The sequence below is a fragment of the Brienomyrus brachyistius genome, chromosome 1 (genome assembly GCF_023856365.1).
Source record: "Brienomyrus brachyistius isolate T26 chromosome 1, BBRACH_0.4, whole genome shotgun sequence".
Taxonomy (NCBI): Eukaryota; Metazoa; Chordata; class Actinopteri; order Osteoglossiformes; family Mormyridae; genus Brienomyrus; species Brienomyrus brachyistius.
In genome coordinates, this window is record NC_064533.1 from 2,052,873 (window position 1) to 2,073,480 (window position 20,608).

General features: G+C 48.8%; 1 protein-coding gene across 1 annotated transcript in view; it reads right to left on the bottom strand.

Moving 5' to 3' along the window:
- The window catches only part of pot1 (protection of telomeres 1 homolog), a 44,919-nt gene that overhangs the window by 9,336 nt on the left and 14,975 nt on the right, over positions 1 to 20,608 (bottom strand). Inside the window, exons 2-10 of the mRNA XM_049015984.1 lie at positions 20,261 to 20,386; positions 19,514 to 19,586; positions 18,765 to 18,865; positions 17,522 to 17,641; positions 16,805 to 16,888; positions 14,635 to 14,749; positions 5,364 to 5,494; positions 4,652 to 4,945; positions 2,572 to 2,727 (exon numbers count right to left, since the gene is read on the bottom strand). Of these exons, the coding sequence (XP_048871941.1) occupies positions 2,572 to 2,727; positions 4,652 to 4,945; positions 5,364 to 5,494; positions 14,635 to 14,749; positions 16,805 to 16,888; positions 17,522 to 17,641; positions 18,765 to 18,865; positions 19,514 to 19,586; positions 20,261 to 20,380 (1,194 nt within the window). The 5' untranslated portion in view covers positions 20,381 to 20,386. The remainder of the gene's footprint in view (positions 1 to 2,571; positions 2,728 to 4,651; positions 4,946 to 5,363; positions 5,495 to 14,634; positions 14,750 to 16,804; positions 16,889 to 17,521; positions 17,642 to 18,764; positions 18,866 to 19,513; positions 19,587 to 20,260; positions 20,387 to 20,608) is intronic.

Consider the following 20,608-nt stretch of genomic DNA (forward strand, 5'->3'; position numbering starts at 1 on the left):
CCACCTCTTGGGTTGAGGTTTTAACGGTGCAATTCTCGAAGTCGCCATGCCACCCTTTGTGGGGAGAATATGGTTAATATGGAATGTGGCATTCGGCGCTTTGGCATCCTGAAGGTGTTAATGAGGTCAATGGGAAGCCATCCAATCACATACAACTAAGAAAGGAACTGGATAATCGCTTCCACCTATAAGGTTCCCACACCACGTACAGAGACAGGATTCTTCACGGAAACAGCAAAAATAATGCATTTAATCTAATTGGATGACTTCAACAGATGGCATTCGACTACTGCTCTCACAAAGACGGAGAACACAGAGGATTAATGAAGCCGATGTGTGAATATGGCTGTTCACAAACGCTGCGAGCTCGGAAATGAGGCTCCCATGCAGAAATAAACTATAAAAAATCGCAGCACATAATTTTTTTGCCTCTTGGAGCAAATGAAAGATAACAGATCATGTCTTATCATGCAATACGTCAAGCAGGGATGGCCTTAGCAGACTGAGGTACCACGATGGCTTAAAGATGTCACCAGCAGTGCCACAAGAAACAGTAACACTCTAAACACACACACACGCAATCAGTAAAGATAAACCACAGCCAATATGTCCCAAGACCATCTGGGCTTTACTGCAGATCAGCAGGGGAAAGGGACCGGAAGCGAAAGAGAACATGGCCACACCTAGGAGTTCTGAGAGGAGAGGGGGGAGAGACAGACAGAGAGAGACAGACTGCCAGCGAAAATAAGGCAAAATAGGAACCCCCCCCCCCCCCCCCCCCACTCTCTGAATCATTCCCACGTGGAAGGTTAGGGAAGTCCTAATTATTCATACCACGGGTATCACCACATTGGGGAGACATTTGGTCCCTACAATGTAATCTATCCATGACACACACACACACACACACACACACACACACACACACACACACACACACACACACACACACACACACTCCCACAGAAACCTCCCACATTCTCTCGCCACACACTTTGCCCTAATGAAGTCTCCTGTCTGATTCTCTCTCAGGGGAGTACACAGCATATAACTTGGGAGCAGACCAGGCAGCTGCAGAGTCTATGCCCGGTCAGTCATCCATCTTTGTTTAGCTGTGTGAGGCACCAAGCCTGTTTAACATAGCATTCCGTCCTGGGAGTTCTCCATAAGCCTCCTTATGAAGTTAAGAGCAGGCAGCTAACTACTAAACACTGTATTCAGTCATATATCCAACATACGTGGATGAGGACAGAAAGCAGGATCTTCTGTCTGTATTTCTCTGTGGTGGGAAGAAAAAAAAGGTTTTTTTTCCTTAAAGCTCAATTTCCAGGTCAGAGGCTGTATGAGGTTCAAAAATGATGATGGCAGATATTGGATGAACAACATCGGAGACGTGGATCTTACAGAAGATCCGCGTCACTCATGAATGAGCACGAGGAGAGCAGAAGGGGTGGCCCAAGAAGAGCCTCATGCCAAGTCTTCAGATGAAGAAATCAGTGTTTGAGGACTGGAGGTGGGTAGTTCAGGTCCAGAGAGAAAATGTCCAATCCAAGATTATGTTTGAACCAACCAACTGAGTATAAAGAGTCACGTTCAAAGAGCATCAACTGGTTGGTTAAAACCAAATCTCGGTCTGGACTCTGACTCCGTGGACCTGAATTACCTGCCACGTTCACAAGAGGAGGACAGGCACAAGATTCCGCCGGTATTACTGTGCGATCCCCCGAGGGGTGCTGGCGGCCCCCCTAAGGAACGCACTCACAGCCACGTGCCCCCCCCCCCCCCCCGACAAACGCACTGACAGCTCACCTAACAGAGGTGAGCCTGAGTCATAAGCCGAGCCTCCTCTGCCATCACATCATTAAACCTCAGAATCAGCCACGATCTCTTTCAATGGCACGATTCAATAAATAAAAGGAGAGACAGGAAAGGGAGAGAGCTGGGAAGGGAAGGAGGAAAAGAGAAAAGGAGTTGGAACAAAAGATCATTATGCAAATAGGAACTTTCTTAAAAAAAATTTAGACAATTATTGTCAGTAGGGAAAAATTAAATTTGCCCACGGGACTATGAAAGAGAGGAAATCATTAATGTTTTTGGGGAAGAATGAACTAGCAAGAAGGGAGAGAGAGATAGAGAGAGAGTGTAAGAGAGAGAGAGAATATGAATGAAGTACAACATGTGTCAGATATGAAGTCAATAGCTTCTGAAAACAGAGGGCAGCCTTGGGGGTGGGGGGGTTACAAAGAGGATCACAACGCTGATTTCCTAAATGCCCCCCATCCACCACTGAAAACACTCAGAAACCCATCCCAGCAACAAGCACGCCTCCTCCTCCCCACGTGAGCCGATACACAGACAGGACACTCGGCTACAACGTCCTCACTAGGCGTCGATACACAGAGATGCATGAAACAAACATCGAAAAAGACAGATGTGCACAGCCAAGCTGCTGGAGAGCAACCGGCTAATAACAATTTATCAAACCACCAAACTTATTAAACTAAATAAGAAAATGTGCCCTGCATTGACATCAGCGCACATTCCTGCAGTAACTGATCTGTAGCCTCTCACCTTTAAATCCTGGGTCATCTTGATGTGGTCGTCATACACCAGGACGCTGGCCACAAGGCCCTTCCTGCATCCAGGGACAGCTGTGCTTCCATGCTGGGCATCAGGCTCCACAGACACATCCAGCAGGGGGTAGGGGCACTCGGTCCCATCCCAGACCTGGAGGAACCAGCGGCCTACAGGCTTAAAACGCCCACTCCTCCCCTCTGCCCCTCAATGAAATGATAGTACAGGTACACTGGAATGCTGCTTTGCACATATCCCATCATGCTCTCCTTTGAGACACACACACAATAAAATGAATACCGTGGAGAGCAAAGCCTGGGGACCAAGTACAAGGTCAGTGACTTTTCTGGCAGCCATAGAAAATTTCTGTGGCGAGGGTATTACAGGCACTGCGAGGGTATTACAGGCACTGCGAGGGTAGTAGAGGCTTTGTGAAAGGGTCCAGTGGAGATGCTACTGAGGATGGGATTCAAACCAGTGACCTTCTAAACACAGGCACAGAGGCCTACAGCACAGTGGAGAGGGAGGCCGATATTTGCTGACACTGAGTGCGTTTGAACCCTCTAAATGTTACAGCATCACGTGTATGCGAGGTTAACAGCCCCCCCCCCGCTGAGTGTGCTGTGCCACTACACGCAGACAGGCAGTAAGAGTGAGCACACCATGTGTATGTGAGGCTAACAGCCCCCCTGCTGTGTGTGCTGTGCCACTACACGCAGACAGGCAGTAAGAGTGAGCACACCATGTGTATGTGAGGCTAACAGCCCCCCCGCTGTGTGTGCTGTGTCACTACACGCAGACAGGCAGTAAGAGTGAGCACACCATGTGTATGTGAGGCTAACAGCCCCCCCCGCTGTGTGTGCTGTTTCACTACACGCAGACAGGCAGTAAGAGTGAGCACACCATGTGTATGTGAGGCTAACAGCCCCCCCGCTGTGTGTGCTGTGTCACTACACGCAGACAGGCAGTAAGAGTGAGCACACCATGTGTATGTGAGGCTAACAGCCCCCCCCGCTGTGTCACTACACGCAGACAGGCAGTAAGAGTGAGCACACCATGTGTATGTGAGGCTAACAGCCCCCCCCGCTGTGTGTGCTGTGTCACTACACGCAGACAGGCAGTAAGAGTGAGCACACCATGTGTATGTGAGGCTAACAGCCCCCCCGCTGTGTGTGCTGTGTCACTACACGCAGACAGGCAGTAAGAGTGAGCACACCATGTGTATGTGAGGCTAACAGCCCCCCCCGCTGTGTGTGCTGTGTCACTACACGCAGACAGGCAGTAAGAGTGAGCACACCATGTGTATGTGAGGCTAACAGCCCCCCCCGCTGTGTGTGCTGTGTCACTACACGCAGACAGGCAGTAAGAGTGAGCACACCATGTGTATACGAGGCTAACAGCCCCCCCCGCTGTGTGTGCTGTGTCACTACACGCAGACAGGCAGTAAGAGTGAGCACACCATGTGTATGTGAGGCTAACAGCCCCCCCCGCTGTGTGTGCTGTGTCACTACACGCAGACAGGCAGTAAGAGTGAGCACACCATGTGTATGTGAGGCTAACAGCCCCCCCCGCTGTGTGTGCTGTTTCACTACACGCAGACAGGCAGTAAGAGTGAGCACACCATGTGTATGTGAGGCTAACAGCCCCCCTCCGCTGTGTGTGCTGTGTCACTACACGCAGACAGGCAGTAAGAGTGAGCACACCATGTGTATGTGAGGCTAACAGCCCCCCCCGCTGTGTGTGCTGTGTCACTACACGCAGACAGGCAGTAAGAGTGAGCACACCATGTGTATGTGAGGCTAACAGCCCCCCTCCGCTGTGTGTGCTGTGTCACTACACGCAGACAGGCAGTAAGAGTGAGCACACCATGTGCATACATGCAATCCAGCTGACGTTAAAAGCACTTAAAGCGGACACTAGCAGGGGCAAAAATGAGGGCGGAGGCACAAGGGTACTGACCCCGGCTGAAAGCTGATTGGCCCCGAGAGTACCCCCTCCCTTGTCATTCAACAATTCAAAACATGTCATTGGCTAGTGATAAGGTGAGCCCCTCTGTATTAATGCTGTGCTCTCGAACCTTCAGCAGCGTGCAGTTTCTGTCCATCTCAGCCTTGGCCAGCAGCTGGCACGTGAAGTCGAAGTACATCCGTGGTTCGACGTCGGCGAGCCGCACCGCGGCGGCACCCAGCAGCGCAGTCTGCTCCGAGGCCCATCTGCGCAGACGCTCCACCGTCTGCTCGTCCTCTGCCGTGAAGTGGAGCTTCCTGCTGGACGTGCGGGGAACTACTGGGCTGCCCACGGTGCCATCGAACACCACGATGGAGAAGCCGTGGGTCGTCGTCACGTTAATGGAGCCCCGGAAAGACTGGGCCTGCAGGGAAGGTCAGGGAAGGTAATCGGCCCAAATTCTCGGCGGAGGTGTGAGATCCCCGAGTGTGAAACTAAAGCCAGCCCCCCCAAAACGAGGACGACCTGAAGGGTCTATGTGAAGGGCACCAGCAATGAGCGACCTGAGATGTTTCTCTTTAGAAATACATCATTTAAGCAGAAGAGGCGGAAGCCACAGAGTACAGTGTAAATACGTCGTATAATATAAAACTACAGAATTATAGCAATTTTAACAAACAATTAAAATAACTGTGACTCATCAAGCAGCTAACGTGGCCAAGTCTCCCCAATCAAACACTTCACATACTTCATTTTCCCCAAAAGTGAACCCAGCAGTTCATGAAGCATAAAATGTGTGACGGTAACAAATACAGAGAAGCATGTGGAGAAGAGGGCATTGCCTTCACACGGTGGAGGCGGACAATGTCTCCAGTTCTGAAAACTTGTGGATGGTTATGCAGCTCCCCCTGGAATACAGTGCAGCTGACCTTCACACTGGATGGGTCTGTGATCTTCAGGAATGAGCAGTAATCTTCAAAATATAGAAGTAACAAATGTCACCGACATTTTCAGACAAAAAAATTTTAAAGTTTCCACATACAAATGAAACCTAAATTCACTCAAACTTGTACTGAGGCATCATACTTTGGATTTTACATAAAATGTAAAATTAATTCTAGACCATTTATACAGCCTGAGCTCTTAAATGAAAGAACATGACAGACAAGCTTTCAGCTATAAGCTTTTTTCAGTTTCATATAAAATTTGGGAAAGAAGAAGAAAGCAGCAGCAGTGGATCCCGACCTCAGCCAGCCGGGGATCATAACTGGTGTTGATATTAAATTTCCACAAGGAATCTTCCCCTTTGATGACCACACATCTACTCTGTCTGTAAATCATTTCACAGAATCTGCAGAATGGATCTCTCTGCATTAGCATCCTGAGGGCGACAACAACATACTCGCACAAGCACACACACACAAACACACACACGGGTGGAGACACACACACACACACACACACACACGCACGGACACAAACACACACACACGGGTGGAGACACACACACGCGCACACACACACAAACACACACACGGGTGGAGACAGACACACACACACACACAGGTGCAGACACACACACACGGGTGGAGACACACACACGCACACACACACACAAACACACACACACACACACACACACAGGTGCAAACACACAAACACGGGTGGAGACACACACACACACACGCACGCACACACACACGCACACACACACACGGGTGCAGACACACACACACACACACACGCACACACATAAACACACACACGGGTGGAGACACACACACACGGGTGCAGACACACACACGCACGCACACAAACACGGGTGGAGACACACACACACACACACACACACACACACACGGGTGGGGACATACACACGCAAGCACACACAAACATGGGTGGAGACACACACACACACACACACACACACACACACGCAGGTGCAGATACACACACACACACACACACACACACACACACACACACACTTCACAGCGATCCCGTCAGCACTTTGAGCCTCTTTCTGTATCCACCTTCAAAGGAAATTGATAATGTCTTTCAAAGTCCCTCTTGGAGGAATAGAATTGGGGCTGATTAAGTTACATGGGTGACAGCTGACTTTAAAGAAGGGATTAAAACAAACAGGGGAAATCAATAGACTCCATGAGCAAATGCAGACATAATGCGCTGGAAAAATTTTGAGAGAAAATATAGAACTTGATGGAGAATATGCTGATAACATTTTCATTCCAGCTACAAAAGGCCATGCAAACTTGATTAAACACCACAGAACAAACATAAAAGTTGGAGTAGTTGTCGAAGACGATGATTCAGTCACGCTACCCATCTAAGGGCATGAGAGCACTCCCACAGGAAACTTCTAGCTGGGCATCCTAAGCAATCAGAAAAACTCAGGAAGTCGTCCGCTATGAGTCATTCCAAAGTGTAAAGAAACATCCTGGCAGCAAAGGACCTGCATTAAAAGATGAAATTGCTGTTTGAATCACCGTGTGAAGTCCAGACAGATCCTGTCACTTTTCAGCCTCATTCTATAAGCTCTCCGACACCAGAACAACATCCACATCTGTGCATATCTGAACACTCTGCTGTAAGCAAAGCATGGGCCAAATGGGCTCGTCTAGCCTTCATCGGCCCCCATTTCGGCATGGGGGAGAGATGCACTCTTAGTGAGCCTGAAGCTCCATCACCATGTGGAAGTCAGAAGCTCTACATGCAACCATAATCATCACCAGTAAAGGCAGGCATTTAGAATGTCATCTCTATGTACATTACACACACATGCAAAAAGCTGATTCAGCAATATATTTTACATTCAATCTATTTAGCAAAACTTTTATACCAAGCAACCTTAACTTTTTTTTTTTAAAAAGCAGGGTCAAAAAAATCCCTAGATCAACTGAGATCAAAGGCCTCGCTTAAGAGCCCAACAGTGACATCACTCCGCCGACCCAGGGATTCAGACTGATGACCTCATGAGGACAGGCAGAGCATCCTAACACACTGAGCCAAACACACACATGCAAAGCCATCATACAAAACACATACAGAAAGAATGAACGCATCATTAACGTCAGCAGCAGGCAGAGGCTCCCGATGTACGGGGTCATTCCTCAGCTCCTCATCTGCCCCAAAACACGCCTCTCAGTACTCTAGGCATGTCAAGCTAACTTAGATTTAGTTTCCTAGTTAAAATACACATACAGCTTCATCCAGTTATATTGGGAGCCGATGCTTTGGTGAAATGTCACTACAGAACTTTTTATTCTGAAATGATTTGATCATATTTGGAAATCACCCAACTGAGGACAAAGAAAATAAGATATTTTAATTGATTAAAAGGGTATCTTCCTAATTTTGGCACTAATGCATTTCCATCGCCGAATGTGGCAGTGGTCCTTTGTACACAGATCTCATTACTGCCTGTTCGCTTTCAGACTTTTTCTCAGCCACATAATACAGCTTGTTTTGCAAAATCTGAATTGCAGAAGTTTATCACTAACATGCTGGAATGCTTTCCGAACAGCTCTCCGAAACATCTTGCCAGATGAGTACATTTCGGGGAGATACTACAGCTCACATCAGGACGCCTGGCTCTGCTCCTGCCCAGGTGGCGCACAGCAGCACTGAACAAATCACATCAGCTTCTCTTTCACTGCTTTTCACTCACACTACCACTAATTTACTTGGCAGCATCATTTGAAAACCTTATCAGAATATATTTACAAACAAGTCTTAGGTAAAGAAAAAATTAAGTGATTTAAAGTGTATATTTGTTCAAAACAAAAACATTTAGAATTACAATACACGCAAATTCACAGTAAAAAAAAAAGCTAACTAGTTGTATGGCTAAATGAACATGACTGATTCCCAAACCTCTCCTCAGGGGCACCTCAGCCATTCCATCTTTCTTTTTAAATGTGACCATCGGCTCAATCAATCATTTGATTAATAAATGATTTACCGGGACATATCGCTCTGAGGAGTCCCAGTAAGTCACTGTGGGGGAAATGGCGATAATAGGGCATATCGTGCTGAGGAGTCCCAGTAAGTCACTGTGGGGGAAATGGCGATAATAGGGCATATTGCACTGAGGAGTCCCAGTAAGTCACTGTGGGGGAAATGGCGATAATAGGACATATTGCTCTGAGGAGTCCCAGTAAGTCACTGTGGGGGAAATGGCGATAATAGGGCATATCGCACTGAGGAGTCCCAGTAAGTCACTGTGGGGGAAATGGCGATAATAGGGCATATCGTGCTGAGGAGTCCCAGTAAGTCACTGTGGGGGAAATGGCGATAATATAGGGCATATTGCACTGAGGAGTCCCAGTAAGTCACTGTGGGGGAAATGGCGATAATAGGACATATTGCTCTGAGGAGTCCCAGTAAGTCACTGTGGGGGAAATGGCGATAATAGGGCATATCGCGCTGAGGAGTCCCAGTAAGTCACTGTGGAGAAATGGCGATAATAGGGCATATCGCGCTGAGGAGTCCCAGTAAGTTACTGTGGGGAAATAGCGATAATAGGGCATATCGTGCTGAGGAGTCCCAGTAAGTCACTGCGGGGGAAATGGCGATAATAGGGCATATCGCGCTGAGGAGTCCCAGTAAGTCACTGCGGGGGAAATGGCGATAATAGGGCATATCGCGCTGAGGAGTCCCAGTAAGTCACTGTGGGGGAAATGGCGATAATAGGGCATATCGCGCTGAAGAGTCCCAGTAAGTCACTGCCATTTCTTCCCACGGTTAGGCAGCGTCCATGATGTCATGCGTTTACCCATGGATGCAAAAATGTAATCTTACACACGTGTACAAATGATTCACAGCTTCACCTGAAAGCTTGTTTTTTTTTTATAAAAGGCCATGATGGATATCGATCCTCGGACCCTTAGGGCGGTTCAGACACCAGTGTCAGGGCGCTTCGAGCGGTGGGTGCCTTGTTATTCATGTAAACAAACAGTGCTAATTTCGACTGCCATCCATGTGGAAAAACTTGAAATATTTATTTTTAATGGAATAATGATCAGAAAATGACAAAAAAATGAAGAGAACCTTTTGTTTTTATAATTTCATTTTGGATGACTTTTTATTTTTAATTTCAAAATAATAATGGTTTATGATTTTTTACGGTTCATGACCAACTTCGGGGGCCGGCAGCTTATGTGGAGGCTGAGAGTCACCAGCACGCGAAACGAACAGTTTGCAGGATAAATTACATTCTTAACTCGTTTTCTCTATGAATGTATTTAACATTCAATACACACGCACTGATGTGTAAAACAAGAAAGGTCTAGTCTCATGGAAAAAAGGAAAATCACTATGAACAGAGCCGTGCGGCAGTCACTTGCTATCACGAGGTCGCCTGCGCGATATCCCAGTATCGCAATATTATTATCGCGATAGCACTGGTACATACAGCTTGTATTTATACTAAAACTTTAAAAAAAAATATTACTGAATCTTGGTAATAGCATGAACATACTTTACCACCTGCAAAAGAATACAAAAGATTTATTATATAAAATGGCCTGTTCCAGAGGTCATATCCAATATGACCGGCATGGTGGTGCAGTGGTTAGCACTGTTGCCTCAGACCTCTGGGACCCAGGTTCGAGTCTCTGCCTGGGTTACATGTGTGTGGAGTTTGCATGTTCTCCCCATGTCGTTGTGGTGTTTCCTCCAGGTGCTCCGGTTTCCCCCCACAGTCCAAAAACATGCTGAGGCTAATTGGACTTGCTAAATTGCCCGTAGGAGTGCGAGTGTGCCCTGCGATGGGCTGGCCCCCCATCCTGGGTTGTTCCCTGCCTCGTGCCCATTGCTTCCGGGATAGGCTCCAGACCCCCCACGACCCAGTAGGATAAGCGGTTTGGAAAATGGATGGATGGATGTTTAAAGAGAAACTCCTTGAAGAATTTATGCTGTTTGCATTCAAGTAACAGAACAAAAAACTTTACCATGTTAAACTTGACCATTTTCAATCGAAGTTTTATTTGTATATGTAGTCAGATTACCTTCCAAAATATTTATAAACCGAAATACACAAAGAGCACGCTCCACTTACATACCGTAACAATTCCCAGACCAGGAACCTGAGAACTGCTGTTTTACAATATGTAAATGACACATTTATCAGGGCCTGTGCCGCAAGATCTCAAATGTTACAATCTAATTCCAGACGTGCTTCAGCAGTGATAGGCATTGCCGAGATTACGAGGGGGAGCTAAATGACACCGGGGGCTGCGGAGCATGCTCATCCCTCTACACACACACAGGCGGGGACACAAGCACACAAGTGCCCGAAGATCACACAATAAGGCAGGCTCGGCTTTCACTGCTAGATATTAGCATCATCCATACTGTGCCAATCATTGTGAATAAGAATCCATCCCTATGACCCCCCCAAGCAACATGTACCATCTCCACCGTTTTACCCAGCAATACAGCTCCTCTTTCGCGCTCTGTTTCTCCCCCCAGTCCATCCAGTGGTTGGCGTGATTTATTTATCACCAGGGCAGCGATGACAGCATCACATGTGCTTGCATTAGGCCGAGTCACGCGGTCATTCCAGATGACACAGGCCACTCCCTGTACCTTCAGGGTGCGTTTAACCCACGCTGTCAAAGGGGCCACAGCCGAGCACTCGGCCTGCCAACAGACGGGGACAGGATGCGAGCCAGAATCCCCCGCCACTTAAAATACCAAATCAAACGGTGACGGAGCCTGTCGACTGGAAGACACATCGATTCCCCCACCCTGCAAAGCGCTGTGTGACAGGCCCACAGGCGTGATCACTGACACAGATGCGTTACGGCGGGAATAATTGTGCAGAGCGAGCTGCGGCTGATTAGCGCCTCGCTGCTATGAAATGTAGCTAATCAGTGAGGTCTGGGCTGACATTCCTCTCTTCCAGCTTTAGCTGACAACCAGGTAGATGCATGTTGAGCAATTTTACGAGATACAAGCTGACAAACAGCCTCCCCCTGCAGTCCCCGTATACGTGATGAGCTGCATTAGAGGAGAGGGCCTGCAGTCACGGCAGAGAGCATTCAGAGAGAGAAGTGGGCAAGAAAAAAAGCCTAATTATGGCTGACAGACAGTTAAACTCAGTTAAAGCACTTCGATGCCAGTTTTTGTGTGCCACCTAAAACGTTTCCATATAATCCCAAAGGAAAACCGAAAGGCATTGTTGCTGAAAACAAAGGGAACTCATCCGTGCTGTTATTTTCCACCACAGACAGACTTTTTCAATGAACACCTGTCTTTTATATACAGGGTCTCAAATCCACTCTGTGTTCTGACTCAGAATAAAGCAACTAGGGCACTAGCTGTTGGTACACCCCTTCACCAGCAGATGGCACTGTGAAACCTACACACCTTTTTTTTTTTTTTAAGATTGCAAAAACCATGGATGGAATGACAGACAAGTGCTACTATTACATGATCACTTAAAGAAAAACAGGCAGTGTAACTGAGAAATACCTGCACGGCTCGGCTAACTGATACCAGGGACAACACTGATGACCCAAAATGCCCCCAAAATAAGGAGAAAAGAGGAGGAAATAAGGAGGATTTCGAAGAGAGGGAGCCTATGAAACAAGCATACAGCACATGTCAGGCATACAGCACATGTCAGGCATACAGCATAGCACTACTGCACATGCCAGTTCTGGTGGAATAATCCTTTCATATCAAGTTGGAGCAATTTCACTCTCGGGATTCAAGCTGGATCACAAGAAGCTCCTGCCAATGCTGCACGGTGCCACGAGAAGATGGCCGGTCACTCTTGGATTGACTGTTTCTCAGGGCCGGTTTTTACTTCCATTCTATGTGTTTTTATAAAATCCTTAAAAAAACATTAGCAGCAGCATTCTGGGAAAAAGGAAGCGGATCTGTTTGTCCATGGTGGATAAACAGTATTAGCAGAGCAGCAATTTGCACTTGCATCCTCGGATACAGTCTCGAGTCACGCTGTGAGGACTGAATATTTGTGACGGCTTAGGTCTGTAATTTGAACGCATTTCTATCCTTCAAACAGAACTAATGTCCTTTTCCCCACTGTCACGCTGTGCTGTGTCACACTGCCGCAGAGGTCTCTGTGCCTAAAGTATGACAAACCTCGACAGGACATTCAAACGATGTGCTGTCAGCACTAGAACCTGCCTTCGACCAGGACATCGTCACTTCGCACTCCATGGTTGATCTGAATCTGTCTCATTATGAGGGAGGTAAAAATGATTGTTTTGTAAACAGCTAATCTAATTCCCTTCAAGGAAAAAAATATAGTCCATTCTCTCTAGTGAGAGCAAGTGATTCCAAAATTAAACGGATTTTGTGTTTTCAGTCCGTTTCCCTTAATATTCTATGCATGAGCCTGCTTTCATGTTAACTAAAGCCTAGCTGGAAATTAAAATTTTCTTGTATTAAGATTACTTTATTCAGATAATAAATTGAGTGCTAATCATTTTAACTAGCTTAATCCAACTCGTTTCGTTCTCATTCATGCTTGCGTTGGCAGTGAGGGGGAAGAGCCGATCGCTAGTGCAGACTTTATTCACTATCAAAGGGACTGTGCTGTGCTTCAGGGGCAAAGTGGCCAAACCACTGTACCGAGCTGCCCTTATTAAATAATATTAAAACTAAATAACATCCAGCCGCTTTAATTCCATCACGCTATCGATAATGCATGAAGTGCGCTACGCTTTAACTCCGAGAGACTCTGGACAGGTTATTAAGGGGGAGGAGATTCAAATGGGAGGGTGACCTTCTGAGACTTGGTCACTTTCAATTTCAGTTGGCATGTCCCAACTCCTGGAGGCTGCATGACTGAGATTTTCCGGAGGAGGCCGAGATTCCCTAGGATAATATTTCATAAAATGACACGCAGAGTGGAGGGGCACTCCTGCCTGTCCCAGCTCCCCAGCTCCATCTCCTAGATACTCACTTGCAGAAACACTTAACAGGGCCCATAAATGGAACATACCATTCGAGGCCTCACAAGAGAAGCATGTGGACATCCATCGACGGCGCGCCTCCTCCCCGTGCCCACGTCCATCGACGGCGCGCCTCCTCCCCGTGCCCACGTCCATCGACGGCGCGCCTCCTCCCCGTGCCCACGTCCATCGACGGCGCGCCTCCTCCCCGTGCCCACGTCCATCGACGCCGCGCGTCCTCCCCGTGCCCACGTCCATCGACGCCGCGCCTCCTCCCCGTGCCCACGTCCATCGACGCCGCGCCTCCTCCCCGTGCCCACGTCCATCGACGCCGCGCCTCCTCCCCGTGCCCACGTCCATCGACGCCGCGCCTCCTCCCCGTGCTCACGTCCATCGACGCCGCGCCTCCTCCCCGTGCTCACGTCCATTGACAGCGCGCGTCCTCCCCGTGCTCACATCTAATATATATAAATAACTGGACCTCGCCAAAGAGTTAATTCATTGAGTTTTCATCATATGAAAGCAGCTAGGGCTGTGTTCATGATCATAGCTACGTTATATGCAAAGGCTAAGAATGAATAAATGGATAGACCTGGACGGATGTATGTACGGACAGACGGAAAGACAGACAGATAACATACACAGGCATGTACATAACAGGTTACCATGCTGTTTGCTAAGTCGGTTTTATGAAAACCTCTCAACTACCAGCAGATCCACCCAGAACCGGAAATTAAACCATACTTTCCTGAACTCACTGTGTTTCAATCCAGTCCTTGGGGACCCCCAGACCATCCTAACAGACCTGAACCTGGTATTCGTTGTCTGTGGTTGCTTGATTGTTTGGTTCAGGTGTGCTGGAAGCCAGGTGGGAGCAAATATTTGAACAACCTGGGGGTCCCCGAGGACTGGGTTGGGAAACACTGCCCTAATCCAGTTACTACAAACCAGAGACGCTCAAAAGCTTAGATGAAAACCTGGTAGTAGGGGATCCTAGTCCAGTTCTATATTCATCTGTAACCAGCCAGGGAAGGAGAAAGATGCCTAACTGGATGAGACACCAGCTTTGATGCTGAAGGAAACTCTGCTGCTGAGAAGGACCTGGAGAAGACAAGGTGAAGGGAGGCTAAGCAGAACCCGCACGCAAGAGCAAAAATGCGCTCACCAGTCCCCATGGACCGGTACGGCTGCTTGAAGAACGTCACCACACCATAGATGTTGACGATGGTGTCAGGAACCAGTTTGTTCAGGGCAGTGTAGGTGTACTTCGTCACCTGGGTCTGCAGGAAGGAAACAAAAGGGTGCAGAGGAGTGCAGGTGTTACAGCCAGCAAGGAAGCATCACTGAGCAGCCTGATGAAGGAACAGGAAGAGAAGCCATGCGAAGGCAGGGAGACGGACCCCCACGAACTGCCTCTGCCACACCCTGGAAGACCATGCAGCCCTCGGCCGGCAACAAACCTAAGACAGTTCTGCAAAACGCCATTCATAAGAACGTAAGAAATTTACAAACGAGAGGAGGCCATTCACTGAACAGCATCCAGACCTGTTAGAATCTTATATACCTGGATCATGTCCCCACTTAATCTCCTTTGCGCGAGGCTGAACAGATTCAGCTCAGCTAACCTCTCCTTATAAGACATTCCTCTAAGACCAGGAATCATCTGTACGTTGAACCTTTTCCAAGGCAACAATGTCCTTCTTAAGGTATGATTACCAAACCTGCACACAATTTTCTAGGTGGGGTCTTACCAAGGAATTGTATAATCGTAGCATCACCTCCCTTGTCTTAAACTCTACACACCTAGAGAAGTAACCCAACATCCTATTGGCCTTTTTAATTGCTTCCCCACACTGGCGAGAGTGAGACATGGAAGCATCAACACACACACCGAGATCTTTCTCATAATCAGCTACCTTTATGTCAGTATTCCTCACAAGACGGCCAACGCTCAGCAACGTCCTGTAAACCATCTCATCTTGTCATCTTGTTACCAGGCATTTTCTCAGCAAGTCACCATGCTTGTCTAATTGCCACCACCACCCCCCACCACCCCCTGGTTAAATGCACTTAAATTATACTGTTTTCATGCTGTGCAACCTCTCCTGAGGGTAATGGCTTTCAAACAATACACTAACACTGGGACGCAAAGGGAATTTAAACAAAGATACTCACATGTGCTCATGCGCACGCACGCACGCACGCACACACACACACACACACACACACACACACACACACACACACACACACGCACACGCACACACACGCACACACACACACGCGCACACACACACACACACGCACGCACGCACGCACGCACGCACGCACGCACGCACGCGCGCACACACGCGCGCACACACACGCGCACACACACGCGCACACACACACACACACACACACACACACACACACAAGGCTATTAAAAATGCATCCACTCTCCACCCTCCGCCACCCTTTATGGGGGGACGCCCCCCGCCACCCTTTATGGGGGGGACGCCCCCCGCCACCCTTTATGGGGGGGACGCCCCCGCCACCCTTTATGGGGGGGACGCCCCCGCCACCCTTTATGGGGGGACGCCCTCCGCCACCCTTTATGGGGGGACGCCCTCCGCCACCCTTTATGCGGGAGCCCCCCGCCACCCTTTATGGGGGGACGCCCCCCGCCACCCTTTATGGGGGGGACGCCCTCCGCCACCCTTTATGGGGGGACGCCCTCCGCCACCCTTTATGGGGGGACGCCCCCCGCCACCCTTTATGGGGGGGACGCCCCCCGCCACCCTTTATGGGGGGACGCCCCCGCCACCCTTTATGGGGGGACGCCCTCCGCCACCCTTCATGGGGGGACGCCCTCCGCCACCCTTTATGGGGGGACGCCCCCGCCACCCTTTATGGGGGGACGCCCTCCGCCACCCTTTATGGGGGGACGCCCTCCGCCATCCTTCATGGGGGGACGCCCCCGCCACCCTTCATGGGGGGACGCCCTCCGCCACCCTTCATGGGGGGACGCCCTCCGCCACCCTTTATGGGGGGACGCCCTCCGCCATCCTTCATGGGGGGACGCCCCCGCCACCCTTTATGGGGGGGACGCCCCCCGCCACCCTTTATGGGGGGACGCCCTCCGCCACCCTTTATGGGGGGACGCCCCTGCCACCCTTTATGGGGGGGACACCCCCGCCACCCTTTATGGGGGGACGCCCTCCGCCATCCTTCATGGGGGGACGCCCTCCGCCATCCTTCATGGGGGGACGCCCCCGCCACCCTTTATGGGGGAGCCCTCTGGAATTCCCCATGATGGGCAGATCCAGAGGCTCTGAGAGAAGCAAGAATCTGACCTCAGACGCCCGTGCTGGGTGACGTGCCAAGCTGCGAGTCACACTGTGCGCAGGGCTGCGGCTGGCATTCAGGGCAGGACAAACCTGAAAGAGGAAGAGGCAGCGCGGAGCCCATTAGTGAAGACAGAACACACGACGCAGGAAACTGGATATGCGACCCACTGTGCAGTATTCAGCCTGTCAGCATGCCTGTGGCTGAAAAAGCATGTAGCTATGTCATAATAATACATGTTTAACTACACAGTGCAGCAACAGACTGGCATCCCGTCCAGGGTGCAGCCCAGCTCTGTCCCGTATGCTGCCTGGGACAGGCTCCAAGCCCCACAATCACCCTGACCTGGACAAACTGCTCAGATGAGATTTTAGTTATATTTATTTATATTTAAAAAGGCTGCATTAGCTGAAACGGAAAATTTAATTTTAAAAAACAAAAAACCTGTAACGTCAACTGCAGAGAAAACATTTCCAACACTTTGTCCTCAGCTGTGAAACTAGTCAGACCTTAAAAATCAGTGGTAGCATCTGGAAAATGGTCATTACAGATTATCAAACGCGTTTCTCTGTTCAGTCCATACAGGGTTTGCTGGAATAAGCTCCGCTTGATATCAATCAGCTCTCTGTCTCGTTAGAAGCCTTTAACAACAAAATATATATAAAAAAAAAAAACCTGAAATGTAAACCTGTGGGGTCACATGGAGCATGAGAGTGAGGACTCACATAGACACAGGCCCCACCCCCATCACCGGCCCCACCAAGCTGCAGGTTACAGGAGTGAAGGCCATCTTTATGAGCCGTAGGCGAAGGGGCGAGCGTGAAGCCAGTCATCAGCACCACATCCTGGGGGAAGCAGACAGGAGGGGTCACGGCCAGCAGGGTCATCGTACAGCACAGAGCACACTCATAACCGTAGCAGCACTTCATATGTATATATTTAGCAGACACTTCCAGCTTTTAAAATACCTGTTAACGTACATTTTTATTCAGACAGCTGGGTCAGCCAGTCCCCTGAAGCAACTGGAGTTAAGGGCGTTGCTGAAGGGCACTCTGCTGACTATAGGATTTGAACCAGCAACCTTTTTCATCAGATACAAAATGTACCTCTCTCCACACTAGAATGCAAAGCTAAGTACGGTTAAAGTCACACGACCACACAGGTGATTTCCACCCTTGTAAGGTGACCCTGTCTGCTTACTGGATTTGAGCAAACCCAAAATCTTCCCTAATACTAACAACACTTACAATACTGAATACTAATTACTATTAAGGCAACCAAAAGGAAAAGAAATTCACATTATGAACATAAAAAACATCTGAAAAGTACGGCATGAATTCTTCTATAATTAACTTCACTTCAATCTTTGAAGATAATGACATAGAGGGGGATAGGGGGAGTAATGTAACAAAGGAATATCAGCGCTGCAGTGAATGGGTAAGGAAACATCACTGCAGATTGGGGGAGTAATATAACAAAGGAATATCAGCGCTGCAGTGAATGAGTAAGGAAACGTCACTGTAAATTGGGGGGAGTAATATAACAAAGGAATATCAGCGCTGCAGTGAATGAGTAAGGAAACATCACTGCAGATTGGGGGAGTAATGAAACAAAGGAATATCAGCGCCGAAGTGAGCGAGCATGAATACACCGTCACTTTAGATGTGGGGGGGGGGGGCAGTATGGTAACAAAGAAATATCAGGAATGAATACAAAGAATGAATACACCACAATACCCGTGTGGCAGCACAGCGCACTGCAAATGATGCATTTCAGCTTTTTTGTAAGGTCAGAGTGACATGGGAATGCTTTTCCTGAAATAAAATATCACCAAAATCGGGCTGAGATTCCCATCTGAGTCCAGCTGCAGCAGGATAGCTACCGCATGGCTCCAAAGCAAAGCCTCGCGTGGTAAAGGACACAGCAGCACAGCCTGTTACGCCCCTGACCCCCCCAGCTGAGACGCACCTCTGTATTGACAGCCTCGGAGAAATCCCTGGCCAGCTTGTTGAACAAAACAGCGCCAATGGAGGACAAACCACGAGGCAGGTTCTGCTGATGCTCCAGCTCTGAAATAAGGTGAGGAACCAGGGCAAATGAAATGGAAACGCAGGACCTGTGTGTCTGAGGTTATGCATCCAGCAGCCAGTGTTTCACAACTTCAATACAGAAAAACATTATCCTCTTGAGAGAGGCTGACATGCCTTCTATTCTTTGTTAATGTCTGTTTAACCAGCATCAGTTTAGGTATCATTCCCATTCTGCTTTCCAGTAAAAGACATCAGTGTGAATGAAACTGAAGGAAGCGTCTGAATGGAGTGAACTTGGTGCATGTGCTCACCCTCCACCCACGGCAAGAGAAGCCCAGGAAAGACCATGGAGAGACTCCACCCTCAAGCTGCCAGTCACCAGCACATGCAGTCTGAGGAGGCATGTCAGCATCGTGTGCACCATCATCTGATGGGGAATATCTTCTCCCCATCGCAATGATGATGCTTTGATGCTGGACACCAGGTATGGCAATGAGATGTATTTGGGTGTAATTTATACAGGTGGCCATACAAGTTTAAGCGAACAATAATTAGTAGGCCGCTTCAGTCAGTTTTTATTAAGAGCATCACGACCTCAGTGAAGTGGAAAGGAAGTAAAGCAGAAAAAGAGACCCCCGAGTGCAGTCAGGTATCAGGAACGGGGCCGCCAGCATTGTCGAGCATCACCTTGTATGACAGTCTTCAGGACGTATTTGCCGTTGTCCATGCTCACCAAGGGCCCCTTCAGGACAACCTTCCCCTAAGAGGGGAAAGTGTTAAGTACCCCGTCATTGTGTTTCGGAAAAGCGTCATGCACTCCGCCATCACGTTTCGGTAAAAAGCGTCATGCACCCCGCCATCGCGTTTCGGTAAAAAGCGTCATGCACCCCGCCATTGCGTTTCGGTAAAAAGCGTCATGCACCCCGCCATTGCGTTTCGGTAAAAAGCGTCATGCACCCCGCCATTGCGTTTCGGTAAAAAGCGTCATGCACCCCGCCATTGCGTTTCGGTAAAAAGCGTCATGCACCCCGCCATTGCGTTTCGGTAAACGCATTAAGTACCCCGCCATTGCGTTTTGGTAAAAGCGTCATGCACACCTCCATTGTGTTTTGGTAAAAGGCTTAAGCATTCTGCCATCTTGTTTTGGTAAAAGCATTAAACTACCCTGCCATTGTGTTTTCGTAAAAGGCTTAAGCAGCCCGCCACTGTGTTTTGGTAAAAGGTTTAAGTAGCCCGCCATTGTGTTTTCGTAAACGCACCAAGCACCTCGCCATTGTGTTTTAGTAAAAGGCTTAAGCACCCCGCCATCTTGTTTTGGTAAACGCGTTAAGCACTCCTCCATCGTGTTCCAGTATTACAGAGGCTGGCTAACTCCAGAGCAAAGAGCACAGGCAAAATTGTCGCATGTCAGAGAAGCAGGCGGGGCACCCTGACCTTGACAAACTTATCCAGGCAGGACAAGCCGAGGTCCAGGCTCCGGATGGCAATTTGCTGCAGGTGTGGGGGAACCTGGGTCCTGGAATCCCCAGCAGAGGTGAGAAAAGAGATGGGCATGGTGTGCTGGCAAAAACATGAAGAGAGAGAGGGAATTTTACCAACTGTACAATACGTGTGGTGGAATACAGATTCAGCTAAGATAATTACAAACTATCAGACAATCCTTGGAGTAATAGGGAGTTAAGGGCCTCACTCAGAGGCCCAAGGGCGAAATCACTCTGCTAACCCTGGAACCAGAGACCTTCCAATTGCAGGCAGTGCATCCTAACCAACTGAGCAGCGCCT